The sequence below is a fragment of the Sminthopsis crassicaudata genome, chromosome 3 (genome assembly GCF_048593235.1).
Source record: "Sminthopsis crassicaudata isolate SCR6 chromosome 3, ASM4859323v1, whole genome shotgun sequence".
Taxonomy (NCBI): Eukaryota; Metazoa; Chordata; class Mammalia; order Dasyuromorphia; family Dasyuridae; genus Sminthopsis; species Sminthopsis crassicaudata.
Window position 1 is genome coordinate 579,077,272 of NC_133619.1, and position 13,189 is coordinate 579,090,460.

The 13,189-nt window shown below is 37.8% G+C and overlaps 2 protein-coding genes across 5 annotated transcripts in view; both read left to right on the forward strand.

Annotated features, from left to right (window-relative positions):
* LOC141563591 (ecto-ADP-ribosyltransferase 5-like) overlaps positions 1 to 11,508 on the forward strand; it is a 41,251-nt gene extending 29,743 nt beyond the window's left edge. The window contains exons 3-5 of one of the 2 annotated variants that reach the window (XM_074304908.1): positions 2,281 to 2,980; positions 3,198 to 3,245; positions 10,930 to 11,508. In XM_074304908.1, coding sequence (XP_074161009.1) covers positions 2,281 to 2,980; positions 3,198 to 3,245; positions 10,930 to 11,036 — 855 coding nt within the window. In that variant the 3' untranslated portion in view covers positions 11,037 to 11,508. The remainder of the gene's footprint in view (positions 1 to 2,280; positions 2,981 to 3,197; positions 3,246 to 10,929) is intronic. The other variant, XM_074304910.1, reaches the window with a different exon arrangement.
* The window catches only part of LOC141563590 (ecto-ADP-ribosyltransferase 5-like), a 77,877-nt gene that overhangs the window by 46,121 nt on the left and 18,567 nt on the right, over positions 1 to 13,189 (forward strand). The window lies entirely within an intron of this gene.

The window sequence follows — 13,189 nt, forward strand, 5'->3', positions numbered from 1 at the left end:
TCCAAGTATGATTCTAGTGAACTTTTTGTCTTTGAAATACATAGGCATTCATAAATGTCATTGCTTTAATGTATAACTTCTATGGGTTGGACAGGAGCTAAAATAACAGACCTTTTTGTGGAAATACTCTCTGAGTGCTTCCTTTTGCTATTATTTGTATTATCTGCTTTATGCTGACAAAAGCTTCACGAGTCCATGTGCTGCTGGAATCTAACAAGGATCGCCCTCAAGCATTTTATACAAAGGAAACATCAGTTGGGTATACAAGCTTGGGGTTTAAGCCATTGAATGTCCCCAATCAATTTTTGGACCAGCTTTAATGTACGTACTTGGTAAGTCTGGAATTCAGACAATTTCTGATGTACACACCCTGGCTGAAGAGTAAAACCTAAATAACTAAAAGGGGGTGTCTTTGAATTTTTTCTGATGATGCTATTAAACCTAACTATTTTAATTCTCTTTCTGTCATTTGTAACATTGCCTCCAAATATTCAGGCTGTGGTTGACCAGCCAAGATATCATCCATTTAATGGAGTATGACTCATCGGGTTAGTGTTTCCTTAATTTGCTAATAGCTTTATCAACATACCATTGACATATGGCAGAGCTGTTTTTCATATCTTGTGGCAATACCTTCCACTGAAATCTCTTCACAGGTCATTGAAAATTATATGTTGGTACTGAGAAAGCAAGGTGAAGAGGGATAGAGTAAAAGCAATCTTTAATATCTATTATCCATAAAGGCCATTCCTTGGGGATCATGTTTATAAAGAACCTTTGTCTTCCAGGACTGAGTTTACTTATCTCAAATGCATTAACTTTCTCCATTTACCAGATTTTATTCTTTATAACAAATACAGGGTAGTTCCATGGGCTGTTTGTTTCCTCAATGTGTTCTAACTCTAATTGTTCTTGTTCTTGCAGCTGGCTTTTGGTGGCTTGTTTTGTTTTGTTTTGTTTTTGGTCTGGGGCCATTCCTCCACTCATACTGGTAGGTCAGTAATCCAAGTCATTTTGGGAGTAGTGAAAGCTGCAGCAGCAATGACCCTTCCTAAAAATCTGTGGTGATTTTCATCTCTAATTGATGTAATATAATATATACTTACCCCATAAGTTCATAAAGTCATTTATTATTAAGGGGGAAAATGGTTCCTTTCTTTTTAACAATTTACCAGGTCAGCAGACATCAAAGCCTCTTTACTGCCTCCTACCCCTGCCACTAAGTTGCTCAAAGTATAAATTCATCTTTGCCCCTGGAGCAACCTGAACAGCAGTCAACCAGATCAGTTCTAAAAATTCTCTTATCCAGATTTCATTCTTAGGCTTTACATTAGGAGAGCCCTGGAAAGGCTGTAAATCCAGATAGACACAAGAGTAGGATAGGGCTGAAGGTAGGGATCATACATTCTTTCACTATTTTTCCAAAGATATCCAAAGAGGCAGATATAGTGATACATGCCTATAATCCCTGTTACTATGGAGGCTGAGATTGGTGGATTATCGTGTTTGGGACAGCTTTCTGGAGGTCCTTCCGAAGGGCCTTGGTCTCAGCAGTATAGACATCACAAGAATAGACAAGAATAGAGTCCAAAGTCTTTATTGTCTCCTTCACAGTCTGTGTCTATCATAGTCTGACCCAATCTCCTTCTGACTCAGTCTCCTCCATCAGTCTCACAATCTGCAAGTCTCAACCAGTCTCCCCCTGAGTCTGACTTTGTACCCAGTTTAAATACCCTATTACAATTACATTATTACAGTATACTGAGTATGTTTGAACTAGAGAGCCATTACATCACCATAGTAAGTACTAAGTATATATGTTAATTACAGAACAATCATCTCATCAATTCTACTGAGTTTACACCTTGTTTCAAGTATACTTCTCCAAAGCTCCATCCTCTACAGTGGATCACTTGAGGTTCAGAGTTCTGAGCTACACTTGTCCTGAAGCCAAAGAGGTGTCTAAAATAAGTACAGCACCAAGGTGGTGATCCCATGGGGGAAGCAGGCAGTATCAGACTGCTAAGCTTCAGTGCCAATCAGTAAGGGAAGTAGTTTCCACTGCATTGCCAGCCTGAATAAGACAGGGCAATCAACTCTAAAAAAAAATATGAGGGCATTCATCTAGTTCTACTTTTGACTATCATCACCAAGTAGTTCATGTCTCTGATTCCTTATTCCATCAGTCATTGTTGTTGTTGAAATGTTTAAAAAAAAAAAAAAACTATGTAGAGAGTGATGATATTCTGAATGCAATTGAGATTTCCTTTTCCTTTCCAGGAAACAATGAAAGTGCCAAAATTTCCAATGAACTTTGAACACAATTCTTTTGATGACCAATATGTGGGCTGTGAAGAGACCATGAATATAAAAGCAATAGAGCTCTTAAAACAAGAAAAGGAAAGACAACCAAATTTCAGCAAAATTTGGGAAAAAGCAGAAAATCATTGGGAAAATATGTTTCCTGACAATAAAAGAATGGAGAAGATGTTTGAAATTGCTGTCATTGCTTATACGATGGACGACTATAAGATGTATCAAACCTTTAATCAAGCAGTGAAAAGATCCGGTGAGTCCATGGAGTCTTATGTGAAAACTTTTACTTTCAAAGCTTTCCATTTCTATCTGACCAGAGCTGTTCAAACCCTGAAAGGACCCTGCAGAAATGTTTACAGAGGGATCTCTGTGAAAGTATACCCTGATGGGACAAGAGAGATGCGCTTTGGTCAATTTGCTTCAGCCTCTCTGGACCTAAAGGAAGCCAGACTTTTCGCAGGTGACTCAGGGACCATCTATCATGTGTATACGTGTGAGGGAGCTTACATAGAGTATTTATCCAAGTATCCTAAAGAAAAGGAGGTGTTGATCCCCCCATATGAGGTGTTCAATGTCTCTGGCTTCTCTGAAGATCCCAAAGGCACTACAACGGTTCATCTAACTCACAAAAGAACATTTAGCAAGTATAATTGTGCCTTAGAAGGTAAGTTGGGGTCTGGTACAAGGTAATACTTGGGTTGGGCTGTGGAGAGATCAGAGTGGAGGTTATAATAGATGCACTGCCATTGGTCTTGGATCAAAGATAATTAGGTTTCAATTTCTACTTCTAGCACTTAGTAACTTTCTAAGCAGAGGATGAACTAGAGTTAAGGTTGAACTGAATAGTCACAGGAATCCCTTCCAAAGTTATTTCATTTTAGGAAGAAGAGAAGGAGAAAGAAGAGAAAAAGGAAAAGGACACATAGGTGGTAAGTAGAAGAGCCAGGACTGAAATCCAGTACCTCTGGGCTCCAAATCCAATGGTCTTGGTACTACAACACTCTGGACTATGGTGAGATAGTCCCAACAAGTATAGTATGTGAGGACTGGGACATTCAGAACTTCTGCTGACTAAATATTATTCTCTGGATCTGTTCCTAGAACCAGTTATTCTTGGTGCCCAGCCAATGATATTGGTCCAGGAAGATATTCCTGTGGACTTGAGTACGAAGAAGGGAAGGAGACCGGGCAGTCTCCATTCCTAGGAATCACTTTAGAAAAACACAGACCATTTCTGTCTAGAAGGCATGGGTATGATCCAGCCTGGAGATACAAAGACTTGAGGAAACATTTAGTCATATCCTCCAATCAAATAGACTTGCTCAGGAAAAAATTATCCCCATGATTCCAGATCTTAAGTTGGAGGTTGTTATCTGTTCTTGAAGAGGACATCACTATGTCAGAGTCAAGTTTACAATGCGTCCAACTGTGGCTGATCAGACCAATGTGACTTTGAAATGCTCTGCCACAGCTCAGAATCAAATGGTCCCTATGAACATTTCAGGTGGCTTCACCTACTATGCACATGTTGTGTTTCTTCTAAACTACTTCAGTTCTGCTTTGCTCATAGAGCATAGTACTTTTCTAATGAGGGCAATCCATGCTGGGTGGTCCTATGCCAGTGTCTCCCATGTCTTAGGTCGATTCTGAAATTCTTTTTTTTTTTTTTTGCCTGAGGCAATTGAGATAAAGTGACTTCTTCAGGGTCACACAGCTAGGAAGTATTAAGTGTCCAAGAAAAGATTTGAACTTGGGTCCTCCTGACTTCAGGGCAAGTGCTCTATTCACTGTGACACCTAACTGCTCCTGATTCTAAAATTCTTTTTTTTTTTTTCCCTGAGGCTGGGACTAAGTGACTTGCCCAGGGTCACACAGCTAGGAAGTGTTAAGTGTCTGAGATCAGATTTGAACTCTGGTCCTCCTGAATTCAAGGCTGGTGCTTTATCCACTGCGCCACTAGCTGCTCCGAATTCTAAAATTCTTAAGAGAAACTTGTGTCACTTTTTCTGACTACTTTGTGAACAATTGTCCTGTGTGAATTTTCCACAAAGTAGTCTTTTTAGTATTTGGCATTTAAACAGGGTGGCCAGTCCACCAGAACTGTGCTTTATGCAGTAGAATTTGGATACTTGGCAGTCTAGTTTGAGAAAGAATCTGTGTCTGATATCTTATCCTGCTGGGTGATCTTCAGAATTTTCCTAAGGCAACTTAAACTCAAGAGATCCAGTTTCCTGTCATGGCATTGGTATACCCTCCAGGCTTCACAAACATACAACAATGAGGTCAGCACAATGCTCTGTCAACCTTCAGTTTGGAAGTCAGTCTAATACCTCTCCTCTCCCACACTTTCCTTTGGAGCCCTCAAACACAGAGCTAGCTCTGGCAATGCATGTGCCAACCTCATTATCAGTGTGTGAATTCCTGGAGAGTATTCTGCCAAGGTAAGTGGACTAATCCACAGCATTCAAAACTTCACCATTTGCTCCAACTGATGGCTTTACATATGGATGTTGTGGTGCTGACTGATGGAGTACCTGTGTTTTCTTAATGTTAATTGTTAGGCCAAAATCAGCACAAGCAGCAGAGAATCAATGCATGTCTTGTGGCATCTCACCTTTAGAGGCCAAATTGATTGCACAATCAAGTGCAATTGATTGTGATTAAGCAGAAGATAACTGACCACCCTTAGCAGATATTGCTGAGAGAATTCTTTTTTTTTATTAATTTTATAATTATAACATTTTTTGACAGTACATATGCATAGGTGATTTTTTTTTTACAACATTATCCCTTGTACTCCCTTCTGTTCCAAATTTTTCCCCTCCTTCCCTCCACCTCCTCCCCTAGATGGCAGGCATTCCCATACATATTAAATATCTTATAGTATATCCTAGGTACAATATATATGTGCAGAACCGACTTTTGTTGTTGTTGTTGTTGTTGCAAAGGAAGAATTGTATTCAGAAGGTAAAAATAATCTGGGAAGAAAAAAAAATGCTCACAGTTTACACTCATTTCCCAGTGTTCCTTTTCTGGGTGTAGCTGATTCTGTCCATCATTGATCAATTGGAATTGGATTAGCTCTTCTCTATGTTGAAGATATCCACTTCTATCAGAATACATCCTCATACAGTATCATTGTTGAAGTGTATAATGATCCTCTAGGTCTGCTCGTTTCACTCAGCATCAGTTTCACTCAGAGGCTCTCCAAGCCTCTCTGTATTCCTCTTGTTGGTCACTTCTTACAGAACAATAATATTCCATAACATTCATATACCATAATTTACCCAACCATTCTCCAATTGATGGGCATCCATTCATTTTTCAGTTTCTAGCCACTACAAAAAGGGCTGCAAACATTTTGGCACATACAGGTCCCTTTCCCTTCTTTAGTATTTCCTTGGGATGTAAGCCCAGTAGTAGCACTGCTGGGTCAATGGGTATGCACATTTTGATAACTTTTGGGCATAATTCCAGATTGCTCTCCAGAATGGTTGGATTCTTTCACAACTCCACCAACAATGCGTCAGTGTCCCAGTTTTCCCACATCCCCTCCAACATTCATCATCATTTGTTCCTGTCAGCTTAGCCAATCTGACAGGTGTATAGTGATATCTCAGAGTTCTCTTAATGTGCATTCCGCTGAAAGAATTCTTTTTTTTTTTATATATATATATATATTTTTTTTATAATATTATCCCTTGTATTCATTTTTCCAAATTACCCCCCCTCCCTCTATTCCCTCCCCCCGACAACAGGCAATACCATACATTTTACATGTGTTACAATATAGTCTAAGTACAATACATGTGTGTGAATATCATTTTCTTGTTGCACAATAAACATTAGAATCCGAAGGTACATGCAACCTGGGCAGACAGATATTAGTGCTAACAATTTACATTCCCCTCCCAGTGTTTCTTCTCTGGGTGTATCTACCTCTGTCCATCATTGATCAACTGGAAGTGAGTTGGATCTTCTTTATGTTGAAGATTTCCACTACCATCAGAATACATCCTCATACAGTATTGTTGTTGAAGTGTACAGTGATCTTCTGGTTCTGCTCATTTCACTCAGCATCAGTTGATTTAAGTCTCTCCAACCCTCTCTGTATTCCTCCTGCTGGTCATTTCTTACAGAGCAATAATATTCCATAACTTTCATATACCACAATTTACCCAACCATTCTCCAACTGATGGACATCCATTCATCTTCCAGTTTCTAGCTACAACAAAAAGAGCTGCCACAAACATTTTGGCACATATATGTCTCTTTCCGCTCTTTAGTATTTCTTTGGGATATAATCCCAGTAGTAGCGCTGCTGGGTCAAAGGGTATGCACAGTTTGATAACTTTTTGGGCATAATTCCAGATTGCTCTCCAGAATGGCTGGATTCTTTCACAACTCCACCAGCAATGTATTAGTGTCCCAATTTCCCCACATCCCCTCCAACATTTGTCATTATTTGTTCCTGTCATCTTAGCCAATCTGACAGGTGTGTAGTGGTATCTCAAAGTGGTCTTAATTTGCATTTCTCTGATCAGTAGTGATTTGGAACACTCTTTCATGTGAGTGGATATAGTTTCAATTTCTTCCTCTGAGAATTGTCTGTTCATATCCTTTGACCATTTATCAATTGGAGAATGGTTCGGTTTCTTATAAATTATGGTCAGTTCTCTATATATTTTGGAAATGAGACCTTTGTCAGAACCTTTGTTTTTAAAAATATTTTCCCAATTTGTTACTTCCCTTCTAATCTTGTTTGCATTAGTATTATTTGTACAGAAACTTTTTAGTTTGATGTAATCAAAATCTTCTATTTTGTGATCAATAATGATCTCTAGTTCTCCTCTGGTCATAAATTCCTTCCTCCTCCACAAGTCTGAGAGGTAGATTATCCTCTCTTCCTCTAATCTATTTATTATCTCCCTCTTTATGCCTAAATCATGGACCCATTTTGATCTTATCTTGGTATATGGTGTTAAGTGTGGATCCATATCTAATTTCTGCCATACTAATTTCCATTTTTCCCAACAGTTTTTTCCGAATAATGAATTTTTATCCCTAATGTTGGAATCTTTGGGTTTGTCAAAGATTAGATTGCTATAGATGTACCCTTTTTTGTCCTTTGTATCTAATCTGTTCCACTGATCTACCGGTCTATTTCTTAGCCAATACCAAATGGTTTTGGTGACTGCTGCTATATAATATAGCTTTAGATCAGGTACACTTAGACCACCTTCCTCTGAGTTTTTTTTCATTAGTTCCCTTGCAATTCTTGACCTTTTATTCTTCCATATGAATTTTGTTGTTATTTTTTCTAGGTCATTAAAATAGTTTCTTGGGAGTCTGATTGGTATAGCACTAAATAAATAGATTAGTTTGGGGAGTATTGTCATCTTTATTATATTCGCTCGGCCTATCCAAGAGCACTGAATGTCTTTCCAATTATTTAAATCTGATTTTATTTTTGTGGCAAGTGTTTTGTAATTTTTCTGAAAGAATTCTTAAAGAGAAATTGGACTCAATGCTCCCTGAGACCCTTCCCAACTCAAAGGTTTTATAGATTAAAATAGGTGATATATTGTTACTCTATGACCTGGATGGTCAAAAGGCAGTGCAATCTGGAGAAAACAGTAATACATTAAGAGTCAAAGAATCACAGCAGAAATTAGATATGGATTCACATTTAACACCCTATACCAAGAGAAGATCAAAATGAGTCCATGATTTAGGCATAAAGAATGAGATCATAAATAGATTAGAGGAACAGAGAACAGTCTACCTCTCAGACCTGTGGAGGAGGAAGGAATTTATGACTAGAGAAGAACTAGAGATCATTATCAATCACAAAATAGAAGACTTTGATTACATCAAACTAAAAAGTTTCTGTACAAACAAAACTAATGCAAACAAGATTAGAAGAGAAGTAATAAATTGGGAAAATATTTTTACAGTTAAAGGTTCTGATAAAGGTCTCATTTCCAAAATATATAGAGAACTGACCTTAATTTATAAGAAATCAAACCATTCTCCAATTGATAAATGGTCAAAGGATATGAACAGACAATTCTCAGATGATGAAATTGAAATTATATCCACTCATATGAAACAGTGTTCCAAATCACTACTTATCAGAGAAATGCAAATTAAGACAACTCTGAGATATCACTACACACCTGTCAGATTGGCTAAGATGACAGGAACAAATAATGATGAATGTTGGAGGGGATGTGGGAAAACTGGGACACTGATACATTGTTGGTGGAGTTGTGAAAGAATCCAGCCATTCTGGAGAGCAATTTGGAACTATGCCCAAAAAGTTATCAAACTGTGCATACCCTTTGATCCAGCAGTGCTGCTGTTGGGCTTATATCCCAAAGAAATACTAAAGAAGGGAAAGGGACCTGTATGTGCCAAAATGTTTGTGGCAGCCCTTTTCATAGTGGCTAGAAACTGGAAATTGAAGGGATGTCCATCAATTAGAGAATGGTTGGGTAAATTATGGTATATGAAGGTTATGGAATATTATTGCTCTGTAAGAAATGACCACCAGGATGAATTCAGAAAGGCTTGGAGAGACTTAAATCAACTGATGCTGAGTGAAATGAACAGAATCAAAAGATCGCTGTACACTTCAACAACAATGCTGTATGAAGATGTATTCTGATTGAAGTGGATATCTTCAACATAAAGAAGATCCAACTCACTTCCAGTTGACCAATGATGGACAGAAACAACTATACCCAGAGAAGGAACACTGGGAAATGAATGTAAATTGTTAGCACTACTGTCTATCTATCCAGGTTACTTATACCTTCGGAATCTAATACTTAAAGTGCACCAAGAAAATTGGATTTACACACATATATTGTATCTAGGTTATACTGTAACACATGTAAAATGTATGGGATTGCCTGTCATCTAGAGGAGGGAGTAGAGGGAGGGAGGGGAAAATTTGGAAAAATGAATACAAGGGATAATATTATAAAAAAAATTACTCATGCATATATAGTCAAAAAAATTTTATAATTATAAAATTTTTAAAAAAGAAATAACAATTGAATCAGAAGAACAAAAAGGATCAAATCTAGCATGTACTGGCTCTGTGGCCCTTGACAATTCACTTAATCTCTGTTTGCCTCAGTTTCCTCACTGTAAAATGGAGATAATAATAGCACCTAATTCATAGGACTTGTCATTGGGATTATGAGATATTTGTAAAGTACTTAGAACAGTTCTTATAATAAACTATAGATACTATATATGTTTTTCCTATATATAAATATATATTTATATATTATATATAAATGCTTTTTGCCTTCAAAAAAAAAAAAGAGTCAAAGAATCTGGGTTCAAACTTTGGCTAAGCTATTTACCACAATTATGGCAAGCTATTGTTTCATTTCCCTGGGCCCCCATTTCTTCATCCTTAAAATAAAAGAATTTGATGATCATTTCTAAGATCCCTTCCAATTCTGAATATGAACTTATAACTTATATTCTAGTATTCTCATGGACTTCACCTCTGCCTTTATCCTTTTATCCTCTCTGGAACCCTTTCATGTAGGTAGAGGGAGATTAAGGGTGATTGGCCACCGGCTATTTCCAAATTACTACTTATCAGAGAAATGCAAATTAAGACAACTCTGAGATACCACTACACACCTGTCAGATTGGCTAAGATGACAGGAACAAATATTGATGAATGTTGGAGGGGATGTGGGAAAACTGGGACACTGATACATTGTTGGTGGAGTTGTGAAAGAATCCAGCCATTCTGGAGAGCAATTTGGAACTATGCCCAAAGAGTTATCAAACTGTGCATACCCTTTGATCCAGCAGTGCTGCTGTTGGGCTTATATCCCAAAGAAATACTAAAGAAGGGAAAGGGACCTGTATGTGCCCTGTATGAACAGAAGACACAAGCCCAGTTCTGCCAAAAGAACAATACAGAGTGGACTGAGATGGCCCTGGGATATTAGAATCACTGGGACATAGAACACAGAATAAGGAGCCTGGCCTTACCCTGTTTGACCAACTCCTTCCTAAAGCTGTGATGGAGCCAGCTACAAAGGCTGGGCTGAGCTGAGATGAGCTGAGCTATGTTGAGCTTAGGGCTGTCTAAAGCCCAGCTCTAAGAAATTGAAAGAATTTATTTCTGTTTCAGAGGAAGAAAGTAATTAATTTGCTACAATTCCCTGATGAGGAATATCTCCTTTCTTCTCCATCCTTCTCTGGGCCCCATCCATTGGACCTTCAGGGACCCTGTCCCAGCATCCCCAGAAGCACAACAATCCCTCTTCACTCTCCATTATGAACAGAATTGGAGACAAGTTGTCTGCTCAAGAAGCTATGAGGATCACATATAAGCCATACCAGAATAGAATAGGTTTCAATGAGACTACAGATCCTATGAACCAGTGCTCAGCCTAGAATGTCCTCCAAAATAGCCATAACTGTTTATGGTACACTCTGGTGAGAGGAGATCAGGGATGAGGAAAAGGAAGAAAAGGACAGACCCTGCAATCATCCAGCAATGATAGGATGGGGAGAAGGGAACAAACCTCCAAGGAAAACTAACTCTTACTCCTATATTCTTTCCTTTACAGCTTCTGGTAATAAGGCAACCGTCCCTGGTCAACTTACAACCATCTTATTCTCTGGAGTCTTCATCCTAGTCTTCCAAGCTCATTCCCAGATCTTGACAGGATTCTAGCTACCCTGGGGCCCCATACAGACAATGATATGCCAGTAAATGTCTACTGATTGACTCTTCCCCATCCCTACCCCATCTGCAAAAATGAATGTACCCATGGCACACTTTTAAGCATAATCTGTAACATGATTTTTTCTACCACTTTCCCAAGTCTAGCCTAGCAATAAAAAATAGTTGGTGTACTATTTGCCAATTTCTAAGTGTAAATACTCACACTGAAAATGTAATAATTACCTTCCTAAGATAGGTTGGAGCTAGTTCTAGACACACATGCATATAAGTCTCTCTCAGCATCATGTCTGCTTATCAATAGCTCAACTAGGGCAAGTTAGAGAGGAGAGTAGCTTGAATCTAGTCTTGTCTTTCCCCACAACAATCCATAGACAGTGTTAACATGGAAATATTTTAAAGGCTTCACCTAATCATAAATTGTAAGATCATCAAGTTGAAATAAAAGATAAATGATTTCTAATCACTAGTTGTCTTTTATTATTAAATCACACTTGTTTTCCCACACACATCCAACCTATTCTGCTTTCCCTTGTAACAGAGGAAAGTAATGCAAAACATACAGGAAAGCCCAGAAGCCCACAGGTTTAACTGTGGCTGAGCTTGAGAATAAATTTATTCTAATTTTGCTATGTTCAGTAAGCTATATGAGAGCAGGATGCTAAGTCTGAATTTGGAGATGCCAAGGCCTTTGCAGTGAGAGACCAGAAAGATAGTTTTTGTGCTCATGAGCTAGGTACTGAGCAGAGATTTCATTTTTTAGTATTTGCAAACAAATCCCTCAATACATATCCATACAGTTCAGGAAGCAAAATCCCAAAGGAATTATGACCAAAAATGATAGTTCTTTGTTATTTTGAGTTCAGTAAGTCTCTAACAGGGGATGAGGGGGATTTTGACTTTCAGGCTTTTGGACTCATGGTCCTTTATTGTACTGATCAGAATTCTAAGTCTTTCAAAGTTGTTTTTATCTACAGTTTTGTTATCATTGCCTAAACTCTCTCCTCTTTTTCTGCTCACTTCTGGTTTCATCAGTTCTTAAAGATGTAACCAGTTTCTCTCAAATTATCCACTTCAACATATTTTATTGGACAATAATGTTGTATGACAATTATATGCCACAATTTGTTAGCTATTTCCCAATAGGATAACACCTTTCACATTGGAAACTACTATGAAAGATATCAACAATGTTTTATGTACACATAGATCCTTTTCCTCTTTCTCTTTGATTTCTTAGGGTTCTAGGCCTGATAGAAATATAGCTAGATCTACGTGTTTGATAATCCTACTCTGCACGTCAAAATCTCTATACATATTCTCATAAATCCTGTTAATTAGTAAACATTTATTAAGCACCCTCTATATACCAGACATTGTGCAAATGTTCGAGATACAAATAAGGCAAAAGATAATCCCTGTTCTGAAGGAATTTTATACCTAATCCTCATTTGTTTCAGCCTTTGACCAAAAAAAGGTGTCCAAAAATGCAGAAAGATCAAGTAGAATGAAGACAGAGAAAAAGTCATGGATTTATCTATTAGGCAATTACTGGTAAACTTAATGAGAATAGCTTGATCGTGTGGTGTGATTGGAAGCTGAATTATAAGGAATTGAGAAGTAAATTGGTAGGTGGTATAAAAATGGATATTGGAGAATGACATTGAAAAAGAGAAAAGATATGATGCTATCTTGAGACAAACAGGGTTAAATGATTTGCTCAGTGTCACAGAACTAGTCATTGTTTGAGACTGGATTTGAACTTAGGAAGATGAATCATCCTGATTTCAAATCCATTGCTCTATCCATTATGTCATTTATATGTCTCTATATAAGGGGAAACAAATAGATATAATTCTAGTTGCTATCCTTTCTCTAAGGAGAGCAGTAGCCAGCCTCTGGCACTAATCTCCTGCTTCCCCATGTAGCAGAAGTCAAACTTTTCCTTGCAGAAAGAGGAATGAAAGCAAACTGTAGAGAGTTTCCCATGTTCCTGTGAGCTATATCTAAAAGATCATGTGGGCACACCTCATCTATATGACCAACAACATGACACAATACACCCTTTCAATAATATGATAATAATAATTACAACTATGATTTACACTTTAAGTTTTTCAAATCTCTTAACAAACATCATTATA